General features: G+C 39.0%; 1 protein-coding gene across 5 annotated transcripts in view; it reads right to left on the reverse strand.

Annotated features, from left to right (window-relative positions):
* The window catches only part of LOC137281695 (tyrosine-protein kinase Fgr-like), a 111,575-nt gene that overhangs the window by 22,472 nt on the left and 74,866 nt on the right, over positions 1-14,237 (reverse strand). For all 5 annotated transcript variants that reach the window (XM_067813107.1, XM_067813104.1, XM_067813103.1 and 2 more), the window contains exon 2: positions 2,777-3,197. In XM_067813107.1, coding sequence (XP_067669208.1) covers positions 2,777-3,186 — 410 coding nt within the window. In that variant the 5' untranslated portion in view covers positions 3,187-3,197. The remainder of the gene's footprint in view (positions 1-2,776; positions 3,198-14,237) is intronic.

Raw genomic sequence — 14,237 nt, forward strand, 5'->3', positions numbered from 1 at the left:
ATTTTAACATTTACTTACACTAATTCAGTTAGCATATAGACTTTGATGATTGTATTTTAAGACAAAAAAATCCCTTTAATTTAATTCTGAAAGTTACTAAGAAATCCATAGACATGTGAACAGCAAAGCACAAAAAACCCCGAAAATTCAGCCAGGGGGTCTTGGATTTTTTTATATTGCAGACTTACATAAATCTTAAAACAATGTTCAAAATGAAACAAAAATCCTGTGCTTCAGTGTCTGAACACAATATCATTTACACATAACAAATATATTCCTTAATATTTCCAGCAAAGTGAGTGAATTTAGTTTTACACCACACTCAGCAATATTCCAGCTATATGGCAGCGGTCTGTAAATAATTGAATCTGGACCAGACAATCCAGTGACCAACAGCATGAGCATCAACTTGGTTAACTGGGAACCAGTGACATGTGTCAACCACGTCAATGAACCTGACCTCCTGATCGCGTTAGTTGCCTCTTACAACAAGCATAGCCACCTTTTATGGCAAGGATGGCTTGCTGAAGGCCTATGCTACATCGAGACCTTCTCCTGCTAAGTAGCGGATAGCATTCGTGTTGCATCATTTATAACATGTGTCATGTATTTCAAGACGATATATGTAACAACCAGGGACCGCACTGCAAAGAAAACAATTCATTCACTTTTGTTGCTTGAGAATCATTGACTGTTCATTTTTTTTTGTTTCATGAGTGAGTGAATGTTCTAAAGAATGACAATTGAGTAAAAAGTAAAAAACATAATCTTCACATTTAAATCTTTGAACTGAAATGATGTGGCTGGCTGATTCATTAAAGTCTCACACATCAATAATTCAGCTTTTTGTGGCACTTACAGCTGAAAAAACTCACGTCAAGACAGTACAATGATCAACGGTATGGGCATTAGCCTTTCTCAGTTGGGATATGATGGTATCTGTCATCCACGTAATCGAGTCTGACCATCAATCCATTAGTCATCTCTGATGAGGAGCATGGGTTCCTGAAAACCAACTCCACCCACATCTGCACGAGTTTATGTTATAGCAACACAATGAATATATTTTTATACATGGTAACGATGATCTTTCGGTGTAGTATACCTACTCATATTTACGATAGGTCAACATCACTTAATGTTGTGGCCCCAATAGATCCTACTTCTGGTCTGTAATCAAAAACACTTGTTTTTAACCATGTATTCAATTTGGAACTCGAACATAACTACTGTGAAAATGTGGAAAAGTAACACCAACTAGCACTTCGAATCCAGACTATATGTACACGAGCTTCACTTGAGACAATATCACCACAGCCTCACAGAGACTGGATTGTATTTCAGAACACAATCTCATAGAATGCTATCATCTATTTGTGATTCAGACTTACTTTATCTTGTCAGTATTTGTCACTCTTCAGATAACTCTCTGAATTAATAAGGGCGAGTGCATGTCTGCAAGGCCAGAGAGTGTTTCCAGTTTCTAGCTTATCATGTTTCAATGCATGGCTGTCAAGTCTGAGGTACGAACACCGACTCTTTCTGTAACCTGCCTTGCCACTAGATTTGAAGACTACTTCCACGAGAAAGAGCAATTAAGTTATTGAGGTCAAACATGAAAAGGTTTTAACACGTCTTCATTACAACACAATCCCATGACGAAAATGCCAGCACAAATCCCATAATCCTAACAGTGACAAGCCTTTGCCATTTCATCAGGTTAAGGAAATTATCCTGACTGCTAGTCACATCATCTTAGCCAGAGAACCTATTAGACTGACCAGCGACCATGCTAAGTGACCTCTCCATGCCCTTGTGACAAGATCATCACATTGTCCATGTAAGGCTTCAGCATAATTAGCAGGATGAGAGATAAAGGTCTATACATGATGATAAGCAGAGGCAATGATAATGTGAAGTGGAGCAGACGGTCAGATGTCTTTAGGCATGAGAACATACGTGTTGATGTTTGATGGGCGTGAATTGACATTTGATGGTGTGAATTGATTGGTTGATAGTCTTATCCTTCAAAGTACAGATGGACTGAAAGGGTCAGAGATTGCTTCAAAAACACAGAGTGCCTCTTTCAACAGCACTACATGCATATTATCTCAATGACAGCGAAGGTGTGGGGAAAACCTCAAGAGACTTACATGATTTATATTCATCACTTTCCTGAACCACATGAAATGGTGATAACAGAATTCAGGATTTAAGCAAATTTGCTTCAAATCCACTATCACCAGACGTCAGCAACCAAGGGAGACAACTATCCCCAACGGTTGCCACTGTTGTAGGGGCAAGGTGCAGCTTCCCTGAAGAGCAATCCTAACTCAGATCTTCATGGGTGATTGTGACTGAGATATATCATACATATGTATATTTCCCCAAAATTCAGAATGGTAAACTGAATAAAAAAAACTGTTTCTCCGGTATACTGTTTCTGTCAGTGGGATAGCCTAATGGCTAAAACATTCACTTTCTGTTGTCTTGACCCAGGTTTTTTACGCTAACATGAGTAAAATGAGTGAAGTCATTTCTAATGGCCTATCCCATAGTCACTGACGCTGTTTCACATAGTGAGTGAGTGAGTGAGTGAGTGGAGTGGAGTGGAGTGGAGTGGAGTGGAGTGGAGTGGAGTGGAGTGGAGTTTTCCAGCAATATCATGGGGAGGAGGCGAAAAAAGTTAACCACTAGGCTAGCGAACCGCCCCTCACACATTGAGACAAAAGACAGTTTACACATGAAAACATGTATAAAAACAGTCTGTACTCACTCATGATTTCGTAGGTTTAATTCCCGCGGTGAAGGCGGACACAAATGTCTAGGGGGAGACAACTGATGATTTATATTCTCAAATCCAGGAGGTTCCCAAATTTCTTCATCTAGGGTATCCGATAAACTCATTAACAGGAAGTTATCCTGAAAGTCCTCCACTCCACGCTCTGGAATATACGTTTCTTTCCGACACATCGGACAGGGGAAGTATCCAGGCCGCCCGCCTGGAGTTCGTCGTACATAATCCTTGAGGCAGTGTTCACAGAAGCTATGGAGGCACGGTAGAGCCTTGGGGCGGCGAATGGGATCAAGGCATATCTTGCAGGAGAGGAATTCTTCCTGGAGCTTCTCTTTAAGTGTACTATTAGAGCCACGGTTGGTCGGCGTTGGAGTCGTCGATTTGGCCATGTTTAGCCATTCTGGAAGACAGAATTACAACAAATGAATGGAACTGCATCATGACGAAGTAGAATCTATCAACACTGTTTGATTAAGATTGGTGAGAATGTGGCATTACATTTCCATTTGATACTTCCAAATTAAAACCTTTTAATAAAATGTGAAAAAATAAATATATCAATAGTCTACATGTGAATCCATAACAAAGACCGTCAGAACTGTCTGTTCTGAAGCAAATTATTTCATAACTAAATGAACAGTCCTGGGCCTAGATTCTCTCTTGGCGCTAAGATAGTCGTAAGTGGCATAGAATACCTTTAACTTATGACTATCTTTGCGCTAAGAGAGCTTTGAAAATCTAAGTGCTGAACTCCACAGTGAAACACAGTGGCATCCCGTCCAACCTGAGCATGATCCAACATATAATCTTTACGGTAATGCCACACACATTTAATAACACAGCCATAAATCAGCTTGAAACTAAAAACATTATTAAGTTTCATAAATTGCAAGACAATCCTGAAAAAATATAAATCCTCCTTCCTTCCTGAATATCCCAGCTTTTACGGAAAGAAGAGTCCCAACAATACAAGCCTCTAAAGTGAGTGAGTAAGTGAGTGAATATTGCCTGAAAGGCAAATCCCAAGTCTATCATTTGCCATCTTTGTTGAAACGCATGTGGGTATGGTGTTGAGAAATAGAAAAACATAATCTTAGCAAACCGGGATTTGAACCACAATTAGAGTCCTGTCAAGCGCAAGGGAGACAACCCTGTAGAGCAAACTGTGGCACCCTCTTCTACTCACCCACCAGTGCACCTTGGAAGCTTGGAATAACACAAAACTTCTCAAAACATTTTCAAACAACCTTTCACAAACTGTGCTTCTATGACATAAATGTTTTAACTGCTTCATCAACGAAAGAAATGTTCCGTCAGCATCCAAGACCAGGACTTGAGCTTGAAGAAACTATTTCAACCTGACAGTGTTGTGGTGTGTGTGTGTGTGTGTGTGTGTGAAAACATCTGATCTACATGAGTAACTTCTCGTTCAAGACCTGACATCATCAACGTCAGCGTTAACTGCCTCCTGTGGAGGGGTTGTCAAGTATCTGTTGTCACAACCATTAGGAATCAATTATGCTTATGACAGTGATGAATTATTAATGGACAGTTACACAATAACCCTGAAGGCAGCTTATTCACTCTACACCAAAATTCTTCATGCCATATTTTAAGTAATCTCAGCACCATATGCCTGAAATGACTTTCAGTCCCAGAAATAAAGTTATATTATTATATAAAATATAATCAACACAACAAATCCAAAAGGACATAGAAGAATCCTTAATTTCTGGTCTCGAGTTGAGGTATTAAATAATTATAACCAGGATATTTGAAACAAAAACTTGTAAAATATCTTATTAACGAATATAGAACAATGCTAGAGCTGAGGTATTGATTCAACTCATTTTAGTACTCCAATTAGATAATTACTACTACACTATTTGAAATAAAAAAATAAAAATATTATCCTATAGGTTTATTAAGTATATCTCAATGTTCAGTTTTAAAAAGCCTGTTGACATCATTGTGTAGGCCCTGAGCTGGGATAGACTAGCACTAAATATAACACATTTTTGGATGAATTTTGTTATTCCATTAACATTGAAAAGTAGCCATAGTGGATGGATGGGAGATTCAGAACCTGGGGAAATGACTTGCCTCACTACTTTACACAGCAGGACTCAGAGACTAGAACACAAATCAGCCTTTGCCAGGAAAATACCATCACTGTCAAACTATCTACAATAATATTTGTGAGGTTTACAGTTCAAGTGTTTTAACGCAATATTTTTATTTATCATTCTAATACCTCAAAACATTACTTCTTTACCTACTGTATAACGCATCACTAATATCCTTTGTTGCCTCTGTACACGCTGAGATTTTTAATGGGCTCACATCATCATAAATTTTCTCCAACACATGAATGGAGCAGAATAGTTTGTAACTGAAGTAGACTCAACCAGGTTCAACAGTTCAACAGTTCACATACTATTCCCCCCACAACATGTATCAAGCTATGAAATATTGGATACAATTGAAGGAAAACAATTCACTGAAGAATGTGAACCCAACGCACTAAAATTGAATGAACTGGATATGGTTTTGTTCCTTGGCCATGTAGGAAGTTAACATGGAAACAAGAACATTATATGTACGTATATTTCACAAAAAAACATCCACTGCTTGACAGGCTAATATTTATGATGTGAAACTCAAGCTGTCCTCCATGCAGAGACGTTCATTATGAGCAGCCCTGTGGAACATAGTATCAGTCATAATACCATAAATTTCTTCTCAAAACAACATAAACGGATAGAGCTAGCAAGACACACATGCCTAGGATTGGAGAATGATGTTTAGTAGATATTTCAGTAGATATCGCATACAGACTGAATAAATCGAAGCCTCGTCAAGACTGAATCATGAGAAGAGATGACACCAGCGAGATAGCTTATTCTCATCTTGTCAGCTGGGGGCACAGGGTTATTATTCTTTCGCAAGTAAAATAAACATGAGGATAGTTATGGCCAGGAAAATAATACTTCTGTATGTAGATACAAACACGATACTATGTAAAAATTCCTCACTGCTTGCAGTATTCAACGTTTTTATAGAAACAGCATATTGCAGAATTCAAAGATTGAGGGTAATGTCCTCATACGTTATTCATGACTACGTATGTCCCTGGTAGCCATGTTTAAGATTACACTTAAAATCATAGCTCAGATGCTGGAGTTTTTTAAAGATCTCTTACAGACTTCCTGAACTCTGTACCTGCTTCTGTCGAGTTTTACATGTCATATACAAATCGAGTTTTTAAGATAATCAGTATAATCTGACACAAATGTCGGTTACCAGTTTAGAAAATAACAAAATGAAACTTGATACATCTAAATCTCATTCATTAATTATGCATATTTATTCATAAACTGATATACTGTATTGTTGCACGAAATTTGTGATATGGAATATGTCTGTACTATGTCTTAGGCGGATGTTCTGCTATAAACTGCAAGTCTATTTGAAACAGTCAGTGAATGAGGGTGGGGGGGAGGGAGTGAATGAGCGAGTGAGTGAGTCAGTCCAGTTTTACGCTTTAAGTAATATTCCAACAATGATTTGGGGCAAGAGTTGAGCTGAGTATTATGCCACCAATTATTATTCCATCCATAGAGTGAGTGAGTGAGTGAGTGAGTGAGTGAGTGAGTGAGTGTGCGAGCGTGCAAGGGAGCGAGTTCAGTTTTATGCCGCTTTAAGTAATATTCAAACGATTTGGGGCAAGAGTTGAGTTGAGCATTATGCCACCATTTATTATTCCAACCATAGAGTGAGTGAGTGAGTGAGTGAGTGAATGTGCGAGCGTGCGAGGGAGCGAGTTCAGTTTTATGCCGCTTTAAGTAATATTCAAATGCTTTGGGGCATGAGTTAAGTTGAGCATTATGCCACCATTTATTATTCCAACCATAGAGTGAGTGAGTGAGTGAGTGAGTGAGTGAGTGAGTGAGTGAGGTAGGTAGGTTTTATGCTGCTGTTAGCAGTTCAGAAATATTATAGCTAGGACACTGGAAATGGGCTTCACACAATCTACCCACCACTAGCAGTACCCCAGGAAAATTGTGTCAGGGAACCAAGACAGTTCAACAATATAAAAACACAGCAAAAAAGACTGTTTTTCCTGTTTCCTAAACACTACCCTTTTAACAAATATTATATGACATTAACTGTTAGGGAAACATCACATTAAATAAGCCCTTTCTTAAAGACTTTCAGCCTGTCCACATTGAGCAGTCTTCCTACAGAAGTCTAACATTTCACATGTTTGACTGGGATGTGATACACATCAGGAGGAGAAGGATAAAGTCTTTCAATGAATGTTGACATTTATGACAAGCACTGCATTACACCACACAGCCATCACCCACACAAAGTAAGTCAACATTGCACATGACCAAAATCCGATCAACTTTCCAAAGCTACAATCCTCAAGGTAATTTGAAAAACGGGGTGTACATTCGTTTGCCGGGTCTATCTGTTTGCTGGTCGCATATACCGTAGTTATCAGGTGAAATGTGATACATGGAGCCTGGTGACATTTTCTGCTGTATTTTTACTTCGTAAGTGTTAAGTTCATGTGATGAGCTCTCTGAGGTCGAAGTGACGTCATTTTTTACTATCTCAGCTTGAAGCACCGGCAGAGTTTCAGTGTGAAGTCTTAGTGATCAAGAGATCAACAGTATGAGCATTGGTCTACACAACTGATACGATGTGTCAACCAAGTCAGCAAATCACCCGATCCCATTACTCTCAACTTTTGGGAAACATGGGTTGCTGAAATCAGTTTTAATCCAAATATACAAATGTTTCAAGCCACAGCTTACTAAACATGAAATTTCCAGTGAAATTAAAATCTTCTTTGCCAAATGTCAACAAAGCTTCAGGCAATTTAACATTAAGGACACACACAAACAACACTAACTGTGCTGAATCCAAAGACACTGGACGGCTGTACCACAACAGATAACAGAGGTCAAAGAATTAGTTTAACTTTCTGAAAGAGGGCCCTGATAAATTTGAGAGAAAATAAAGAGTTGTACAAGACAATCTTCCATACCACCCGTCACTGTCTTCCTTTACTTGCCATATGATTTCCCTATCTATGTGTGTATATTACAACATGTCTTGTACTGAAGGCTATGGTATATGGATGGATCTGCTGGGACTGGATTACCTGTACGACCAACACCTGGAGTATGCCTTGCCACACGATCCCCTAACGTTGTTATACACAGTCAGTACATCAGGTTACATGTATGACCAACACCTCGAGTATACCTCACCAAACGATCCCCTAACGTTGTTATACACAGTCAGTACATCAGGTTACATGTATGACCAACACCTGGAGTATGCCTCGCCAATCTCCTAACGTTGTTATACACAGTCAGTACATCAGGTTACCTGTACGACCAACACCTGGAGTATGCCTCGCCACACGATCCCCTAACGTTGTTATACACAGTCAGTACATCAGGTTACCTGTACGACCAACACCTCGAGTATACCTCACCAAACGATCCCCTAGCGTTGTTATACACAGTCAGTACATCAGGTTACATGTGCGACCGACACCTGGAGTATGCCTCACCACACGATCCCCTAACGTTGTTATATACAGTACATCAGGTTACCTGTGTGATTGACACCTAGATTATGCCTTACCACACGATCCCCTAACATTGTTCGACTGATTTGCATTTAAATCAGCAGAAATCCACAGATATTTCCACGGATTAGTGAAAAATTGCCATCCCTGGTAATACACTGTCAGTGCCTTGCAACCTTACCTACAAGCACCCTGCAGTATCTCCCAGAACCCTTAGATACCTACACCTGCTGTGAATTAACCTGCTATGTCTCCTATCACCAACACATCCTGAAAGTTAACTCACTTCATGTCCTGTCACAAACTTCCACATCCTACAAAATTAACTCCCTACCTATAGGTCTGGATACAACTTTTTTTGCAAAATGTACCACACAAGCACACTATTCACAGTCAGTTAAGAAATCACAAATACCTCTGAAGTGGCATAAAATGAATGAATGAGTGAGTTTAGTTTTATGTCGCTTTCAGAAATATTACAGCAATATCACAGCAGGGGGACACCAGAATTGCGCTTCACCCATTGTACCAATGTGGGGAATAGAACATGGGTCTTCAGCGTGATGAACGAATGCTGTAACAACTAGGCTACCACACCGCCCTGGTGTAAAACGAAGCAGACATACACGTGTGTCAGTGAGTCATACTTTCCACAGACAGTACAGGGTGCTGATTTTTGTAAAAATGATATCAGCTTGACAGATATAAATTTTTCACACTGATTGCAACATGACTTGGTTATTCAACATTTTTTTAACACATAACAAGTTTCTGTAAAACAGTAGTTTGAATATTCCTGACTAGAGATGAATAGTTTATTGAAATGTCTATTCCGCATGAAACTTCATACAAATCAGTTATAAAAACTACAGAACATGCAACAGAAAAAAAGAGAAAAATACATCACAAACAAATGAAATACCAGCAGGAGAAAAACTGATGCCAAATTCATGATCAAAATCTAGGACATCACTAATAACTGTATAAATACGGTACTGCCCTGGCATGGAAGAATGAGGCAGCATGTTGGGCAGCGAGGCAATGCAGAACACATGCACCATTCTCAATGAATTCCAGAGCCAGCAGGAGCCTCTAGCACTCATGGTGGCAAGTCTGAGAAAACTCAGAATGGACAACTAATAAGCAGATCAGAAACTGGGCAATTAGCTTTTAATGACCTTGAACACGACTGACCTCTCTTCCCAATTATATCCTTCAAATTTATTGACTTGAAAATGGGAAGAAAAGCTTGCCTCCAACGTGCCGGAAATTTTAACACAGTTTCGGCTTCTGGTTTTGAATTACATGAATGTAATATGTGCATTTTTATTGCTTATAAATGTCCTGGTTACATGTTATAGATGAGTACGTTATCATTATATGGTGATAAAATGTAATAAAATCATATGGAAAAAAGCAGTTCTCTTGGTGTGGAAGAATGAGGTTTCCTTTGTGGGAATTTTTCTTTTAAATGTGATTGAATGAATGGATTGTATCACTCAGCTAGTGGAATATCCAGTTTTGTTCTGTTGGTTTATCATGTAATGCACACTCAGCAATATGACAGCTGTATCCTGCATTGAGTGGCTTGTATCCAGTTTTGTTCTGTTGGTTTATCATTTAATGCACACTCAGCAATATGACAGCTGTATCCTGTATTGAGTGGCTTGCATCCAATTTTGTTCTGTTGGTTTATCATTTAATGCGAACTCAGCAATATGACAGCTGTATCCTGCATTGAGTGGCTTGTATCCAGTTTTGTCCTGTTGGTTTATCATTTAATGCGAACTCAGCAATATGACAGCTGTATCCTGCATTGAGTGGCTTGTATCCAGTTTTGTTCTGTTGGTTTATCATTTAATGCACACTCAGCAACCAACATTCCAGTTGTATGGTGGAGGTCTGCAAATTATCAAGTCTGGACTGGACAATTCAAGGATTAACATCATGAGCATCAATCTATGCAGTTGGGATATGACACGTATCAACCAAGTCAAAGCACCTGACCATTCAATCCCATGACTTGCCTCTAACAGCAAACATAAGTTGTTGAAGATCAGTTGCAACCTGTATCTTCACAACACAAGTGGGTCAATATGACCAGTAGCAATTTCATTATCCATCTACAGAGGCCATGCAATAAATCAACCAGTTTTGATAAAAAAAAATAACTTATTTTCTTCAATATAGAAGTCTGTGTCATACTATGCAACACTACATCACAACAAACAGATCATCTGCTTAAAACAGAAAGTGTTCTGACTGTCATTCTAGAAGTTTGTATGATGAGGATGAAGACTTTTGTGGATAGACAACTTCTTTCTGGCAGTGGATGGGACGTATCAGTGTAGATAACAGTGTTAGAATCTACATCGAAACATCAGCATTAACTGCAAGAATGAAGTTGTAAAGCCATAAAAGTCTTAATCCCCACAAAGTGTTCTGACCAGATAAAGGAGTGAGAGACCCCAGTGAAGTCCTACCTGTAAATATTCCTGGGTCACTGTGTCTGTACATCCTGTGAGCCATTTGTAACAACCACGCTGAATCAGCTGACATTCATGTCAATCAGAACCACGTCCCACATACATTGAGAAACAGAGCATCCAAGAACAGAACTACAGGACGTTATGACAAGGTTGAATGAAGCAGAACAATCCCCACACAATCAACCAGATCGTGTTCTCCGTCTGGGGATGACTGGAATCCATATCTGCACTGTCAGTGTCCAGGCACTGAAGCATTTATCACACAACTCATGTCAAATGTAAAATGTCACATCACATATGAACCTGCTCTCCCAGCTGATACCAAACTTCATGAATGTAAATGCCAGCACAAAGGCAGAGATAGATTCTATGTTGATCAATACTCATTGTCAACCTGTGTTGGGGTTATAAATAAACAGTTGTGTTCTGCAATGTAAATGAACTTAATCTAGGCAATAGATCAGGTTACGTTCAACCAAAGCATTATGGAAACAACCAGAGGTGATTGTGTTTTCCATGGCAGTATTATGAACAAGAAAGATAGAATCATTCCACTGATATTTTTCTTAAAGAAATTCCATCCTGAGCTATCAGTTCATTTGTAGGTCCAATGTTGTGTGAATTAACAGGTGTTATTGAAGCATTCCAAATATCTATTAGCCATTTCTAATATTATACAAATGGGAGAAATGATTACTCGTTACTCATTACTCATATGATCTATGACAAGCCTCAACAGTCTATAATGTCTATATCCACAGCACATTAATTTTAAAAACATCATCACACAAAGGTTATGCAGAAGCAGACGGTCAAGGACAGCTGTACTTCCAATGTCTGTGTGTATCAGTCTTTGTTCGGTGTGACATTTATCCACCTATTACCATATTATTCTGATGAACACGACAATATTTAAAGAGATTCATGAACAGAAATAATCAATAAAATCCTCAAACATTCATCATGAAGATAAACTCCATTAGGAAAAGATGGTCACGGGTGGATTCTGTAGTTCAGCCCAACTATATTTGCCTTACTCCATCATGAAAACACTCCGATAATGACAACATCCCAATTCCACAGTTTATACAAGGTGCATGCATCATATTCAAAATGACCATCTGCTAAAGCTTCCAAACACAAACTTGCTTCCAGCTCATTTTCTGGTCCACCATATCTTCTGCAGATTTTAGGCCCCACAGTAGTGCCTGTCATATCTGCTTCCCTCATAACCTGCCCAAAATATACACCGAGGATTTCAAGGTCTGCACTTGCCCAATCTTGTTCCAGATATGATCCAAACTTTCATCAAGTATTACGTCTCAAATCTTGCTCAGATACACATTATCACGATGATGACAGCCGAACAGTCTCAGGAGCTCTCCCATATAATGTTGTGCTCTAACACCGCCAAGAACCAAGCGGCCTTAATTACCCATCATTCCTTGAATTACATCCTGTCAAAAGATAACATTATCAACATTGGCTATTCTCACCGATATTTTTTGTGGACAAATTCAGGCCAAGATTATCCATGAGGAACAACCTCAGAAGAGAAATCTGAAGCGCACCAGATCTAAACCCATAAAAACCTCTCTGAAATGCTGCATTCATTACTTGTGTATGGCTGGGAACAGATGCAGGCAACATTTTTACAAAGTTTTTCAACAGTTTTTGTCTCAAGTTATGCCATGTGTGTGTTCTTAGTGTAGGAGACTTGAACTGAGTGGAACGGGATCAAAATATACAGCCACAAAACTCCCAACAGTTGGAACTTACAGTTTTCCAAACTATCTTTGATCGCTATCTTCTTGTAGCCTTTGACAGGTATGAATGCAACCTTCAAGATGAAAAAAGTAAATCTCAGCAGTAACAAGTGTTGGAAGTAGCCACAGAACATTGCTGGTCAGATGGGCTAGCTTGTTTTAATGTTCAAACCTGTTTCATATTTCAAGAGCTTAAAACTGACGGTTCCTTTTTCCACAACGTCTACTATAATACATTTAATCCTAGTTGCAAATCATACATGAAATATTACGTAGGAGTTGATTAGAACGTTGTTAAAAGCAGCATAAAAACCCAACTCACTATCAGTAAAACATGCTCAATGTAAATTTTGGAACCACAGTTAGCAATATCCCTCGAGTATTACGGCAAAGGAGACCAGAAATTGGCTTCACACATTGTTCTGATGATGAGAATCAGACCAAGGTCGTCAGTATGATGAATAAACAAACGCTTTAATCATGCTGATGCCTCAACACTCCATTTATAAATTAAAGAATGTTGTCCTTGCATGTTGGGGGCGGTGGGGTGGCCTAGTGGTCAAAGCGTTCACTCGTTGCACTGAAGACCCGGGTTCAAAACCCTACATGGGTACAATGTGTGAAGCCCATTTTCTGGTGTCCCCCGCCGAGATATTGCTGGCATATTGCTAAAAGCGGCGCAAAACTCACTCACTCACTCAATCATCTAACTGAAGACTTCAATCTTATAGTTTTCACATCAATCTTTCTTTATTCCTCTGCTGCCCCAACATAACTAAGCCACCACCACCCCTCACCCCCTTTCAACAGCTGCCAGTTGATGTACACATTCTGTATACTGCTTCACAGACATAGCCACAAGATCAGTCAATCATGTAAACAGCAAGACAAATTATACATTCTACATCTCCCCAAGGACTGGAAAATTTGGGACATTTTCAACTGGACTTCAGATAATGATGAGAATTTCAGTTAAGAAATTCCCTGACGGATCTAACTGGGTGTCTAAATAGTTGAAATGTAGCACCAGTAACTGCTCTATTACATATTGATATTTGGCATGGCACTTTTAGTGCACTTCTTTTTTACATTAATTTCTGTTAAACTGTGTTTCACAGCTGTCTGCTAAAGTAAAGCTTTAGGAAATGACAACCCTTAACTCTGATGTTTAGCTAAGTGCAGAAACTGCTTCAAAGGAATAGCATATTGCAAAACCACCATGATACCAACTAAACTTTCATATTGTGAATAAGCTTAGAACCCCATGTTACTCTTTAAACACTATCCCACTTTTAACATTATCCCCTTCAAACACTATCCCACTTTTAACATTATCCCCTTCAAACACTATCCCACTTCTAACATTATCCCCTTCAAACACCATCCCACTTCTAACATTATTCCCTTCAAACACTATCCCCCTTCAAACACTATCCCACTTCTAACATTATCCCCTTCACAAACAGGAACACATAACCTTCAGTCAAACTGTTAGAAACAAACCTGTAACGAATAAAATCCACATAAATGTAATATAAATCTTTTTACATTTCCAATTCATGAATATTTGGCTG

This window comes from Haliotis asinina, chromosome 4 (assembly GCF_037392515.1).
Source record: "Haliotis asinina isolate JCU_RB_2024 chromosome 4, JCU_Hal_asi_v2, whole genome shotgun sequence".
In the NCBI taxonomy this organism is placed as follows: Eukaryota; Metazoa; Mollusca; class Gastropoda; order Lepetellida; family Haliotidae; genus Haliotis; species Haliotis asinina.